A 15,787-nucleotide genomic window follows, 5' to 3' on the forward strand; every position below is an offset into this window, starting at 1 on the left:
CTGCCTCTCTCCTCACTGCCGTGTAGTTGTTTCTCGCATCTTTGTATCGCTGGTATGTTTGGGGGTTCGGCCTCTTCCTGTATTGATTCCATTTTTGTGTCTTTCGGTCTCTAGCCCTCTCGCAATTTCTATTGAACCAATCCTGTTTCCTAGTTCTGCATCTCTGTTTTGGTATAAATTTTTTTGTGCCTTTATCATATATTTCACAAAACTTGCCATACATCTCATTCACTTCCTTGCCTAGCATCAAGTCTGTCCAATTATACTCACTAAAAAAATTTCTAAGGTCACCATAATGTCCTCTCCTGAAGTCTGGTTTTTCAACTGCTTCAACCTCCTTATTTTCTTCCAGCTTATAACGCATTGCATACTTTATTCCCAAAAAGACATGGTCACTTTTACCCAAGGGAGGAAGGTACTGAATGTCAAATATCTCTTCCTCCTTCCTGGTAAATATCAAATCTAGCATGGAGGGAACGTCCCCTTCCCTCATCCTCGTAGCTTGTTTAACATGTTGATACAAGAATGTTTCCAGGATGAGGTCTACAAATTTACAGGTCCAAAAATCTTCTGTTTTAGCTTCATATGCTTCCCAGTCTATGGATTTCAAGTTGAAGTCACCGACTATCAACAGTCGTGATCTATCGTTATCCGCTCTCGCTATAATCTCTCTCATTATTGTTATAAGACCTTCACGTTTACTATCTAGCTCCTCCTTTGACCATGTGCTGCTTGGCGGTGGACTATATGCATTTATCATCATTAGTTTATCATCCTCATAGCAGATCTCTAGTGCTATTATGTCAACTTCTTGTGGATTGGCAGTCATTATTTCCTTCACCTTTAGGTGTTCTTTTACCAGCACAGCAACGCCACCGCCTTTCCTAATTTTTCTGTCCCGTCTCCAAATTGAGTAGCCCCTTGGGAATATGACCTCATTTAAAATTACATCTTCAAGTTTTGTCTCCGTGAGTGCAACAATGTCTGGTGTCTGCAGCTGTATTACATCACTTAACTCCAGTATCTTCGATCTCACTCCATCTATGTTGGTGTATGCAATCTTCAGGAACTTGTTCCCCCTCTCCTTATTCTTCACTCCCCCTCTCTCTATTGATTTTGTTGGTTTGCCTTTATGTACCACTTTACTGGTTTGCCTACCCCTATCACTTTGTAGAAAAAAGAATTTATTTCTTCTTCATTCCTGCTCTCATTTAAATGTTTTGCCTCAGGCGAGGTTCAGTTTCAGCTTCTCTCTATCTTCTTTTGAAAGATCTCGTCTTAACGACCACCCTTTCCCATGCTCATCCCTTTGCAATTTTCTAGCATTCCTTAGTACTTCTTCCATCTGTTTGGCACCGTTTAGGGTGATCCTCAAAGGTCGATCTTTCCCTTTTACGTACCTGCCTATTCTCCTGTAGTCGCACACATTCTCTCTGTTTGTAAGACCTTCCACGAGGCCAACAATTTTATCTACTACTTTAGCTTCTTCTACAGCTCTTTCTGACCTAGATGTTATCGCCTTTTCTTTGCAGCCAAAAATGATCAGGGACTTACTCCGATCAACTGTGTTTTGCACCAACTTCGGGTTAGATGCCAATTCTTTCCTCACTTCTAGCCTAATGTTTGTTTTATCTTGGTTGCTGCAGTGTTTGACTTCCTTTACTGCTTCTTCTATTTTTTCCTTCTCCTTGGCCACTTGTGCATAAGTGAGTTGCATATCTTTCTTGCACTGTTCTATTCCCTGTGTAACTTCCTCCATCTGTGCTGACAAAAGCTGTTTCTCCTGTTGAATTTCCTTGCCTAACCTATTGTAGTCATTTATGTTTAAATTTACTTTAACTTCTTCCAAAGCTATTTTTAAGAGTTTATTTTCTTCTTCCATGGCTTTGCAATTTGTTTCCAATTGATTCTTATCCTTGCGCAAGTCTTTCACTAAACCCTCAAGACATAAAACTTTGCTATTCAAATGGTCATTACTTTCTTTCAATTTACTAATTATTTCTACATGAGAGTTCACTATAGTATCTAAATTTACCAACTTGTTATGTAGACTACTAATATCAATGCTTTCTTCATTGAATCCCTCAAAATCAAGCTCTGTTTTGTTTTTCCCCTTGCCAGTGGCCATCTTGAATGTTCTTCTCTGCACTGTAAACACTAGGGCAACTTTTTCTCATCCGATTTTTCACTTCCCTTAGCACTTTCCTGTTATCTCACCTATTTTTCAAGAGCACTATACCTTTATGTTCTCTGGGACACCACTCACTACCATCCACCTGTACTACAATACTTAGGATTATTGAAATATGCTGGAGCTCCTCTGCTGCAAGTGTTGACCCTAGGGGTCAACACTTGCAGCAGAGGATGTGTGTGTGTGTGTGTATGGGTTTGGGGTGGGGAGGTGTGTCGGTGGTGGGGGAGAGGGGGAGGTGTGTCGGTGGTGGGGGGAGAGGGGGAGGTGTGTCGGTGGTGGGGGGAGAGGGGGAGGTGTGTCGGTGGTGGGGGGAGAGGGGGAGGTGTGTCGGTGGTGGGGGGAGAGGGGGAGGTGTGTCGGTGGTGGGGGGAGAGGGGGAGGTGTGTCGGTGGTGGGGGAGGGACCGGCTGACTCCGTAAGCCTAACCACACTCCACAGACCTGTGACCCAGATTTGTTTCTTAAATGTACAGTACATCATTGTATATTTTAGGCAGGATGTTCCTGCAGGCTGGCAGGAAACATCCAGAGGATGTTTGCCAGACGTCTTAATAATCAGTTAGGAACAATTAAGGACTTTTATAAAGCGGATCAGGACTTCACTTATTGATGAGTACAAACAAAACACGGTCGCATTTACGCCATGAACCTGACGATTTTTTTTCCCTAGAGTTTTTTCATAAATTTTTCGGAAAAATTTCTTTTTACATTTCTAGTTTATTTTTTCCCCTCTATTTCTCATATACGAACTTACATGTTAACCGACGGGTCTCGTCCCCAAGGGGTTCGGAAACCAAGTGGTGCTCTGTATGCCCATGCACTCGGCTCCAGGGTCTGACTCATGGAATTCAATATTCATAAAGAAATGTAAAGTACCAGTAGTGCGAGCACTCAGCATAATATGGAGAAAGAGCCTAAATACAGGGGAGATACCAGCAGTACTTAAATCTGCAGATATAGCTCCTTTGCACAAGGGGGGGAAGTAAAGCCTTGGCAAAAAATTATAGGCCAGTTGCACTAATATCACACATAATAAAAGTTTTTGAAAGAGTGATTAGGAATAAAATTTCTAGTTGTATGGAAAATAATGAGTTACACAACCCAGGACAACATGGATTTAGAGCGGGAAGATCCTGTCTGTCAGTTACTCAACCACCATGACAAAATCACAGAAGCTCAAGAAAAAAAGCAAATTGTAGATGTAGTATACACAGACTTTGCAAAGGCATTCGACAGATGTGACCATGGAGTGATTGCACACAAAATGAGGTCAGTGGGAATAACCGGTAAAGTAGGACATAATACAGGGCAGCAGGAAATAATAAATTCCAGGTACTCAGATACGGCAAAAATGAGGATCTTAAACATAATACAGGGTACAAAACACAATCGAATCTGCCCATAGTAGGAAAACAGCATGTCAAGGATTTGAGAATAATGATGTCCGACGACCTAACATTTAGGGAACATAACCAAGCAAGTATTGCATCAGCCAGAAAAATGATAGGATGGATTACGAGAACCTTCAAGTCCAGAGATCCCATCACAATGGTTGTACTCTTCAAATCATTTGTGTTGTCCCGTCTTGAGTACTGCTCAGTACTCACTTTCCCCTTCAGAGCAGGAGAGATTGCTGAAATTGAGGGAATACAGAGAACATATACGGTACGCATAGACGAGATTAAGCACCTAAATTATTGGGATCGTCTCAAAGCTCTCCAAATGTACTCACTAGAAAGGAAACGAGAGAGATACCAAGTAATATACACATGGAAAATACTGGGGGGACAGGTCCCAAATCTGCACAGTAAAATAACAACGTACTGGAGTGAACGACATGGAAGAAAATGCAGAATAGAACCAGTGAAGAGCAGAGGTGTCATGGGCACAATCAGAGAACACTGTATGAACATCAGAGGTCCACGGTTGTTCAACGTCCTACCAGCGAGCATCAGAAATATTATAGGAACAACTGTGGACATCTTCAAGAGGAAACTAGATTGTTTCCTTCAAGGAGTGCCGGACCAACCGGGCTGTGGTGGGTATCTGGGCCTGCAGGCTGCTCCAAGCAACAGCCTGGTGAACCAAACTCGCAAGTCGAGCCTGGCCTCGGGCCGGGCTTGGGGAGTTGAAGAACTCCCAGAACCCCATCAACCAGGTAACCAGGTAGGACGCTGGATACTCAATTTCCTGTCGAACAGAACACAGAGTAACAGTCAATCAAATAAAATCAAGTCCAAGCGCAGTTAAAAGCTCTGTACCTCAAGGTACAGTCCTTGCACCACTGCTGTTCCTTATTCTCATATCAGATATAGATAAAAATACAAGTCACAGCTTCGTGTCATCCTTTGCAGATGACACAAAAATCAGCATGAAAATTACCTCTGCTGAAGACATGGAAAAATTACAAGCAGATATCAACAAAGTTTTCGATTGGGCAGCAGAAAATAACATGTTTAACAGCGATAAATTCCAGGTACTCAGGTACAGCAAAAAATGAGGACCTGAAACATAATATATAGGGTACAAAACACAATCAAATCTACCCATAATAGGTAAACAGCATGTCAAGGATTTGGGAATAATGATGTCCGACGATCTAATGTTTAGGGAGCATAACCAAGCAAATATTGCGTCAGCCAGAAAAATGATAGGATGGACTACGAGAACTTTCAAATCCAGGGATCCCATCACGATGGTTGTACTCTCTGGTGTCAGTACTGGTGGTCAATACTGTAAAAGTCCCATGTAGACAAGTGTTGTCCCATCTCGAGTACTGCTCAGTATTCACTTCCCCCTTTAGAGCAGGAGAGATTGTTGAAATAGAAGGAATAGAGAACATATACAACACGCATAGACGTGATAAAGCACCTAAATTATTGGGATTGTCTCAAAGCTCTCCAAATGTACTCACTAGAAAGGAGACGAGAGAGATACCAAATAATATACACATGGAAAATATTGGAAGGCCAGGTCCCTAATCTACACAGTAAAATAACAACGTACTGGAGTGAACTATATGGAAGAAAATGCAGAATAGAACTAGTAAAGAGCAGAGGTGCCATAGGCACAATCAGAGAACACTATAAACATCAGAGGTCCATGGCTGTTCAACGTCCTCCCAGCAACTATAAGAAATATTGCCGGAACAACCGTAGACATTTTCAAGAGAACTAGACTGTTTTCTAAAAGATGTTCCGCACCAACCGGGCTGTGGTGGGTATGTGGGCCTGCGGGCCGCTCCAAGCAACAGCCTGGTGGACCAAACTCTCACAAGTCGAGCCTGACCTCGGGCCGGGCTTGGGGAGGTGAAGAACTCCCAGAACCCCATCAAGCAGGTATTGGTATCAAGATAAAGCTGTAGCAGGCTGTTGCATTAACCATTTTAATGACAGTGTGATGTCTCGCTACAGACAAGTGTTAAAACGCTGGGAAAAAGTGTCTATAGACAGATTCTTAACAAGACAAGCAAGCAGAGACCCACAACCCGGTCCTAGTGGTATGCCTGCAGAACGTAGGAGAGTGAGTACCCCAAAGAAGTCATCACTGCCTAATGTTATAATGGAAGTTGACTCCCCTTCCAAACACTAACACCTCTTCTCCTCCCCCTCCCCCCCCCCTCATCGTCTTCCATACACCAATAAGTCATCAATGAAGGTAAGATATGACTTATACATACTGTAGTACAAAATATTTGTAGTATTATGTAGGAAATATATTTTGAAGTTAAAATTTTTGGGAGTGTGGAACAGATTAATTAAATTTACATTATTTCTTAAGGGAAAATTCATTTCAGTTTACGAATTTGTGGTTTACGAACTGTCTCTGGGAACAGATTAAATTCGTAAAGGGAGGTACTGTACCACTTTAGTAGGAAAATTGTATTCCCACTTTTTAATTATAAAAAGATAAAGCCTCTCTCAAAACTTATTTCATTCTTTGTCAGTTAGATGGTGTAGTGACTTACTAGTGCCATTATAAGTAAGTCACATTTGTACTAAGTAATGATTCAAAACCTGAGGACAGGATGAAAGATATAGCAAATCTTGTCTACTTTTGAAGACCCTAAAATTTGATTTGCCAAGTGCAGTACCGTACTCTGAACTCTGTCATGTTGTAAAAATAAAATGTTAACTTGTTGAATGATGATCAAACCACAATTCTGAAGATGGAGGAGTGACAATGTTTTGGTCTGTCCTCGACCATTATCAAGTCATGTGATAATGGTCATTATCAAGTCATCACATCATCATCACACTTGATATGATGATGTGTTTTATAAAGCATTATTAAGTCATCGCACGACTTGATAATGGTCCAGGACGAATTGAAACATCGTCGCTTCTCCATCTTCTGAGTTGTGGTTTGGTCATAATTTCTTCAGCCACGTTATTGTTACTCATCGTATGCTTTACTTGAAGTTACTACTATTGTACTGTACAGTATATTTATTACTGTACTTCACCAAACTATTAAAGCCTCATAAAGGATATACTCTATAGTATTTTTAAAAAGAGTAAAGTCATCAGAACAATCTGCTACCAATTTTACTATTTCACATTATTCTTGTCATGTTATAATTTTTCCCTGGTAGGACTGCCACTAACTTGGAATCAGCTTGAGCACCTCACACTCCCGGTGCTCTTGGATCGCTTGGTGTATCGGCGGTTTTTCCCATTGGCCCTACAGATTGCCAGCTTTTTAAAACTGCCCGAGTCTGATGGAACTTCACGCATACTGGCACATTGGGCTTGTTATAAGGTGAGATAAAAGGTAACAATGCAGCTTTGTTTTATATATTTACATTTGTCATGGAAAGGAAACATTTTCATAACTATTCAAGAAATTCAAATTTGTCAGTACTGTAATTCACTTACTATTGAAAGGTGGTACAGTAGCGGGCTCTTATTTAAGGCAAGGGTTTATATCTCATTTTTTTTTATCAAACTTTTTCATTGGATAATGATCTTGCAAAACTTGGGAAGTTTTGCCTGGCAAATAAGTCAACCTTTTGCAGTTGTGATGAGCACATGGGTAGTGAGGTGCTGTAACTATACTTACCCCTTGATAGAAGTAGTTTATTGTTCTGATTTTGGAGTGTTTCTAAACTTCAGAAGCATGTACAGTACTAGTAAAATGACTATGCCTGATTCCTTCCAGTAAGTGACCATCCACATAAGTGTCACCTTGGTGAATGAGAGTTAGTAAGAAGCCATGAATAATAATTCCCAGTGTGAGTGCAAGCATCCATGGGAACAGCCTGTGCTAGTAGAGACTAGCACGAAATAGAAAGAGTTCCTGGTGACCATGCCCAGTGCAAGAGTAGTTGTGGTACAGTAGTGTCAGAGCATGTTTGCTTAGTCTGTATTTGTACCGAGCAGTATTGCCAATGAGCAATATCTGGCTCTTGGATCCGATGCCTTTGCTATTGGCGCCTGGTACTTTCAATTTTTCAGTCATCTAGTTCTGTATCATATTTGCTCTTAAAACTGTAATGGAGGTAGCATCTTATCTCTTGAAACATCTGCATTTCTAATTTCTGCTTATGTCTTCTTGTTCTGTTTCCCTCATTTGGAAAAAAGTGTTTCTCACAGTTTATTTCCACTCAGTATATTATTGCCATACATCTCCCTTCATTATTGTAAGGTTGTTAGGTTTAATTCTTTTGTCCTGTTTTTTATAGATTTGCTTTGTTTTTATAAGTGTTTTGTTTTAGGAATCAGTTTTGTTTCAAAGCTCTGGTTGTTTTCAATAATTGTTTTTTGTAACATGGTGGTTCTCCATATAATAGGAGTTGTCATGTAAACTATATACTATATAAACTATAAACTATATGTACTATATAAACTATATACCTTAAAGAAATCTTTGTTTAGGCTTTTGAATGCTATCCTTATGTTTGCCTGTTCCACATAACCTGCTGATATCCTATTTACATTTACCCCAACTCCCTTCTCTAGTTAATGAGTTATATTTACACCAAGACTTCCCTCCCTGCCCCCCACCCAAATTTCTACGGCTGCCTTCCTCATATACCGCATTTACCATCTGTTTTCCTTTGTATTACTGTTTAGTTCCTGGGATGGAACTTTAGCAGCTATTATGTTCTTTCTACTGAAGCTTGCTTAATCTTTTAAGTAGCCTACAATCCACCTCAATTCTTACTCTCATCAGTAGTTGCCTTTAAATAATCTGTTAGCATTAATATATGGGGAACTTAGCCCTCAGGATAGGTAGCGAATGTTGCTCAGGAATAGCAGAGGTCCAAGAAGTGAGCCATTTGGTTGTGCATACATTGGTATGCACAATCCTCCAGGTGGGGACTCTGAGGTCTCTCTCATCAGACCACTGAGCCTCCAAGGGGGTTTCCAGGGCCCTTAGGCTGACTGCTAAGGGAAGCCCAGGCAAGGTACTGCTAACCGGTTATCCCAGAGCTACCAAGCAAACAAAATATAAGCTGAACCCCTGCAATGTGTGCAAGCATGGGGACCTAGTAGAGGGCCACCAAAATTCTACAAGTGGTCCTACCACCACAACAGGCAGACCCCTGCCAGGCAAAACAAAACAAAAAAATAAGAGAAAAAAAAACAGCAAAAGCACAATGTTTCCAGGTGAACAGAACGGTCGCTATGCGTATATCAGACAGCTTCACAGTACCTTGCGCCCCTGCCAGAAACGAAATTACCTCCTACCCAAGGGAAAACAGGAGCAAGAACCACCCCAGCTGAACCCCAAGGGCAGGCAATCACCGAGCAGCAGCAACAACCATGCGGAGGTAGTTCCCAAACGGCTCAGGGAAGATAACCCTGAGGCCGCAAGGGCAGTACTTACAGGGCACCTAGGGAAGGCGGCCCTAGGTGCTTGTGTTACTCCTGGCTCGCACGATAACAAAACTGAACACCAGCACCGCACTGAAGCACTGCTCAAAGGATGGAGCCAGTGTCGATCAACCGTTCTCCCTCACAACAGCCTGTGAACTGAGGAGAGTTGCCGGTGTGGAGGTCTGGGAACCCCCGTCCCCCTCCCGGGGAGAAGGGGGCAGTGTGCAGACGGATGCGTGGCGTTTGTGGCGAGGCATACTTGTTCCTTGTTTTGATTGGGGAGTTCTGTTGCCAGTTCGGCTTTAGGTTTGCAATTTAATTGATCAGCAGTAGTTTGTTTTGGAATTCCTATCTTTCTGGGTGCCTGACCTGGTAGATGGCAGACAAAGACTGCTTCCACTTACACGGGGGTGTCTTTAGATCATTGCTCCTTGTGCCTCTCTTGAGGGGGCCAGGTTCTGGCTCTGGTCCCCGGTAGGCCTAGAACTCCTTCGATTGACTGTTGCCACTGTCTAATATATACACATCAGCCCAGTATAGCTCCGGGGAGCTGAAGGGGCTCTCCACAGAAATTAAATTTTAACAAATACTTTAATTTTGGACTCTCATCACCACACAAGTATAATCAAATATAATCTAATTTATAATCTTTCCAGTGTTCTGATATCAATTTCCGATCTATGTTGTTCATTTTGATATTAAATTGTTCGCAATCTAAAGGCTCGCATTTTGAACCTAGTCCCATAATAATCGAACAATAAATGGTAATTTAACAAATATTTTTATTTTTTATGCTCATCACCACAAAAGTATTCAAAATCTTTCCAGTGTTCTGACTTCAGTTGTCGTCCTACGTCATTCATTATGGTATCAAATTGTACGCAATCTAAAGGCGCTCATTTTAAAACCAGTTTCAGAACGATTGGATAAAAATTCAAATTTAATAAATATTTAAATTTGCGACGCAACCTGCGTTCCTGGGGTATGTCTGTGCGAAAAATTTTGGGCGAAGACTGTGTCGCCGGTGGGCGAAAGTATTAATTACGAGTGAGATGGCCTCAAGGAGCCAGTCACTGAATTACAGTATACATTAAGCTTAGGCCCATTGCCTTCAATACATTCTGGTCTACTGGATGTTAACTATGAGGCCACAATATCACTTACTCTCTCCCTTAGTATTTTGTTTTTCTTGTTTTCATGCTGTCTGAATACTTGTTGGAATTTCCTGTTTAATTCTTTGCGGACTTCTCTGTTGCTCGTTTAGTTTCTCCTTTGGTTTAATCACCTGGATATTAACCATGAGCCCTCTGATATTTTTGTGAAAAAAATCTGGGTTGATCAATCATTTTTCCCACTACTGTTTATAATTTAATTGTATTTTAGTTCTTATGTGTACCTTTACTTGCCTAATTGTGTTTGTAGGTGGGCAATCTCTCTCTTGCTTTGTGTGTATTCTCATTTTTAGTTCCAATATTAATAAGATAATCTTGAGAATATATAATTTGCAAAATATTTTTATGGTTGGCCAAATTTTTTAGATGAATTAATTTTAAACCATAAAGAGGAGTTAATTTCTTTGTGAAGAAAAAATTGACATTGACTTTTAAAAGAAATCACTCAATTGGTTGGTTGTGCAAACTTTAATTACATTGTATGCTTGCAGGTTTTGCAACCGTCACAGAAGAGTGATGAACAGATTGCTAAAGAAATCAATAGCAAATTAGGTTACACACCTGGCATATCTTACACTGATATTGCTAACCGAGCTGACCAAGCTGGGAGGAAGCAACTAGCCATTAAAGTGAGTACGGTAATTCATAAGCTACACCCATTGTGGGATACCTTCTTTGTACACACACACGTCATTGCTCCCTCTAATTTTGTATATTTTTAATTTGACTTTTTCCTCATAGGAAGTAGTGAAGAAGCCCCTTCTTCCATCCATGTATATCCTCTGCTAATGTGGTGGAGTTAAATGCAGAGTGCTGGTGATGAACACTTCATTATTTTGTCCATATTATATCTTGAGAAACATGTACCAACATTCTACTTGATTACTGAAGAGATAGACTGTGAATACTCACTCATCTCCCTTATATCTTATTATTGGTATGGCACTTACATCCATCAAACTGTGTATTCTTAAGGATGCCAAGGAGATGAAAATTCACAGAGTGCAAGGTATAGGGTAACGAATCTCGGATCCCTGCAACTGGATGATTCCCTATCACTGCTGTGCCACTTGTGAGCAAACATAATTGTGTTGCCACAAAGCTAAATTGTTCATTGATGTATATAAATTTCTCAGGTTTGCCGGTTTCAGATTCTGACTTTGAGGCAAAATGTATGACTTCATTAGCAGTAGTCTCTTGGAAGAAAATCAATCACAATAATTATGTTCACTTATCAAGAGACAACGAACATGACCTTTCCTGTAAATGGGGGTAACCTTGAAATGTTTTGGAAGCTAATGAAGTAGGGTGAGGTTATCAGGGCCCCTCATCCTAGTTTCGAGCCAGTTTCAGAGCTGATGCAGCCTTTGGAACTGCTTTCGTTTGGTCGGCGCAGTGATTGCTCTGTGCGGAGGTTGGGTTCACGTAAGGGGCATCAGCCCTTTTGCAGTTTGTCCCCTGGATGGTGCGATGGGGAGGAGGTGCACTCTGTTTGCTCACGCTTGGTCCCACAATTTGTGGGGCTTTTGGGTCGTATTGGTGTTGGGTGCCAATACGTTGGATGCTTATTGTTCCGATTCCTCTGGGGTTCAGGGACTGGCTCGTTTTGTTTTGGGGCATCAGAGTTACCACTTTCGTTCTGGCCTACCTCGATGACTGGCTGGTGTGGGCTCCCAGCTGGTCCGCGTGTCTGCTCACCAGGGATTTGATTCTTTCCCAGCTTGCTGGTTTCGGGTTCCTGGTGGCCTGGAGGAAGTCCCATCTGGTTTCCTCTCAGGTTCGGTCTTGGCTGGAACTCTCGGACTGATTCCTTGTCTCTTCCTCCATAGGCTCTGCTATGGCTGCGGTCACGCCTTTGCCTGTTTCTGGGGGCTCCCGGGTCACAAGGCAGTTGCTCGAGGGTTTGTACCAGAGCCTGACCTTGGCCATGATAGTCTACCCACTGGGTCATGGTTTGGTTTCGTCAGCTGTTCTGGTTCCTACGGGGACATCCCTTCTGCCCCTCTCGCGATCGCTGGGTTCGGTCTCTGGGGGGGGGGGGCCTTGTGTCGGTTGCTGTGTCGCCGGTTTCCTCTTCATGTTTTTCGGAGTAAAGTGCCTTGGTGCCTACCCGAGCCCTCGCTCGATATGTTCAGGGATGCGTCATCTCTTGGCTGTGGCTTTGTGATCAGTACTCACCAGGCCGGTCAGGGACAGTGGGGTCCATTCTTCCATCGAGCCCACAGCAGACTGCGGGTGTTCGTTGCGGTGTGGAAGTGGCTTCGGATGGTTCAGGATGCTCGCAGATTGATGATCAGGGTCCATTCGGATTGCTCCCCGGTGGTTCATTGCCTGAACCATGGGGGGTTCGATGTGGTTCCTGGCTGTTTGGGGCTGGTCGCTTCGGGCGAGTTGTCTGCGGAGTTCTCGGTGTTTGAATCTCTTGGGCGTTCACGTTCGGGGGATGTCCAACATCCTGGCAGACGGCCTGTCTCAGTTCATTCCCGTCCATGGAATGGAAGGTTGACGCTCGTTGGCTCTGCCGGATGTATGGGCTCCCGAATGTGGACCTCTTCATGTCTTCGGAGTCGCGGCGTCTCCCTGTCTCTGAAGGCTGTTGGGGTCGATGCCTTCCGGCAGGACTGGTCAACGTGGGGTTACCTGTACCTTCCCCCCCCCCTGGTTCCGCTGTTGCTCCAGGTCCTAGCTCGCTTAGAGATGTTCCAAGGGAGAGTAGTCCTCCTGGCTCCTTGGTGGCCAGCCCAGCCTTGATTTCAGGCATTGCTTGCTCGATGTCAGAACCCAGGGTCTTCCCGCGGCTCCCCCTCTTTCAGCAGATCAGGACAGTCCATTACGTAGTTGGTTCGCTCTTCTCCCTCCAGTCTTCGTATCTGGTCTTTCTGACGCTGGTCTATCACCACCTGTATGGTGAGCAGGTGGCTTCGGTGATGGTGTCCCACCTGTGTGCTTCATCTCGGCGGCAGTATGAAGTTTCCTGGTGGTCCTTTTGTTATTTTTTATCCCTTCGTAGGTTTACTTCTGTCTCTGATAAGGTTATCTTGCCCCTTCCTTTTGTGGTTGTTCCAGGACAACCACAAAAGGAAGCTGCATACTGTACATGTTCATCTTATGCCGCATACTGTATTGTTGCCTTGTATCGTGCAGCACTAGCGGAGCCGCTGCAGCTTGCATTCGGCATCAATGTTATGTCTGTACAAGCTGTCTCGTTCATTGTTTCACCTTCGTTCTGCTTAATCGCCGCCTGAGCCATCCTGGTTGTCGAACCGGGTGCTCTCTTTCTCTTCTCAGTTTGTGGTGACCCCTTTGGTTCAGGATTGCTTGGCTAAGGCTCTTTTGTTGTTGGCATTGGCTTCCCGGGGGTCAGATTGGGGAGCTTCATGCTCTCCTCTGGCTCAGAGGTTTCTGTTTTTTTGGTTCTGGTGGCAAGTTTGTTTGTTTGCAGCCGTCTTCTTTTCTGGCACTGAATGAGACTTCTGCTTTTTGGAGGGGTGTTATGTCAACCACACACATGTTGTCTGGTTGCGGCTCTCAGCCGTTACCTGCACACCATGGCCTCAGTGGCCTGGGATGCATTTTGTGTTGACCCGGTTTCCCTTCTTCCCTGTTCCAGGGTTAGGGTCTCCTTGGTTATCCGAAGAGTTTTTCGGTTCTGCCTCCTGGGTACATCCCTCTGGTTTTGTTTTTGGGTTAGTAGCTCTGGTAAGCCAACGGGGTTCCCCCAAAAAAACCAGCGTTGAATGTAATGAAATGTTATTTTCTGGGCGAGACCCGGAGGCTCCTTGGTAACTCTCCCTCGCTCCAGTTGGTGGTTTTTCTCGGTTTTTGACATCCAGCCTCAAAACTGGGGGTGTGGATAGCCGGCGCAGGGGTCTGGGGCACCCCCTTCCCTCTCCTGGAAAAGGGGAAGTGCGCAGTCAGCAGGGTGGTGACATCATACTCGTTGCTTGTTTTTATTTGTAGAGTTCTGTCCACTAGTTCAGCTTTCAGTAGCAATATTTTTACCAGAATAGGGGTTTATTTTGGGGCGCTTACCTTTCTGGGTGCCTGACCCGGTTGATGGCAGACATAGAATGCTTCCAATCACGCGGGGGGTTTCTATAGGCCATTGCTCCACGTGCCTCTGAGGGGGGGCCAGGTTCTGGCTCATGGTCCCCGGTAGGCCTAGAACTCCATGCACAATGACTGATGCCAGGGGTCTCATACATTCATATCATCCCGGATAGATCTGGGTCTTGCCCAGAAAATGGCGCTTCATTACATTCTATGCTGGGTTTTTTCTCGGTAAAATAAAAGATAAAAGAATTATATTCAAAACGAGGAGACCCTGTTCGCACGGGATTTGAAGTACTGTACAGTAATTATTTTATTTTTTTCTCTTGATTTGGTGGCGGATTATTTTCGGACATCTTGGATGGTGGTGTAACACAGTCATCGGTTGACTAAGTATTAAATTCTCACTAGCTTCATTTATTTTTTCAGTTAATTGAATATGAATGTCGACCAAAGGAACAAGTGCTGGTGTTGATGCGACTAGGTGAAGATCAAACAGCACTGAGAAGAGCATTACAGAGTGGAGACACGGATCTTATCTATACAGTTCTCCATCATTTGAGACAAAAGCTCTCTTCAGGAGATTTCTTGGTACAGCCTGCATTTATTTTTTCACTTTATATATACTGCAATTTAATTTATATTTATCACAATAAAACATAATGTATTAGCCATTAGTGAAACATCTTTCAGTGGAAAGTGACATGAGGGAAAGAAGCTGGAAAGTTTTGAAAAGGTTCTAAAAGAGAATAAAATCAAAATACAAGTTGGGATAGTCCTATAGTTAGCAGTTGTGTGGAACAGTGACAGGACAGATGTGTAAACGTTCAAAATTTAAACTGTGGCCCCCAGCCATAACCTAAGTTGGTACCAAACATCTTAGATACTGTACTACAATACTAAAGTCACTTGGAAGACTGTTGCCACTTTGTTCAGCACCAGAGTTTAATAACAGTAACAGATTCAAGGAAACTGTGAAGGAAATGTATGAAACTGTTAAATGTTTCAAAATATATTTATACAAAGCAAAGTCTTCATGGCACCAGAAGTATCATGGAGTTTGGAGCCTAACATATTGCAGTATTGTATCTAGATGTGTCTAGGGACATTGAACAAAAATTCCTTGTTAATCTAGATTAGAAAGCAGTAGATGTAGATGGGTTCATCTTGGGTCCTAAGATAATATGCTCATGGACTGAGCAACCAACTATAGATTTCCAAGTCATCTTTGCAAATACAGTAAGGAACCTTCTTGAGGTTATCTTGAGATGATTTCGGGGCTTTTTAGTGTCCCCGCGGCCTGGTCCTCGACCAGGCCTCCACCAGGCCTCCACCCCCAGGAAGCAGCCCGTGACAGCTGACTAACACCCAGGTACCTATTTTACTGCTAGGTAACAGGGGCATAGGGTGAAAGAAACTCTGCCCATTGTTTCTCGCCGGCGCCTGGGATCGAACCCAGGACCACAGAATCACAAGTCCAGTGTGCTCTCCGCTCGGCCGACCGGCTCCCGGCTGACCTTGCAGACAATGTAAAAACAATGACAAGACCCA

The 15,787-nt window shown here is 43.2% G+C and overlaps 1 protein-coding gene across 2 annotated transcripts in view; it reads left to right on the forward strand.

The window, feature by feature from the left end:
- The window catches only part of Vps16A (vacuolar protein sorting 16), a 98,844-nt gene that overhangs the window by 50,379 nt on the left and 32,678 nt on the right, over window positions 1–15,787 (forward strand). For both annotated transcript variants that reach the window (XM_045745547.2, XM_069325252.1), the window contains exons 11-13: window positions 6,788–6,954; window positions 10,678–10,815; window positions 14,666–14,827. In XM_045745547.2, the coding sequence (XP_045601503.1) occupies window positions 6,788–6,954; window positions 10,678–10,815; window positions 14,666–14,827 (467 nt within the window). The remainder of the gene's footprint in view (window positions 1–6,787; window positions 6,955–10,677; window positions 10,816–14,665; window positions 14,828–15,787) is intronic.

The sequence above is a fragment of the Procambarus clarkii genome, chromosome 16 (assembly GCF_040958095.1).
Source record: "Procambarus clarkii isolate CNS0578487 chromosome 16, FALCON_Pclarkii_2.0, whole genome shotgun sequence".
Classification (NCBI taxonomy): domain Eukaryota; kingdom Metazoa; phylum Arthropoda; class Malacostraca; order Decapoda; family Cambaridae; genus Procambarus; species Procambarus clarkii.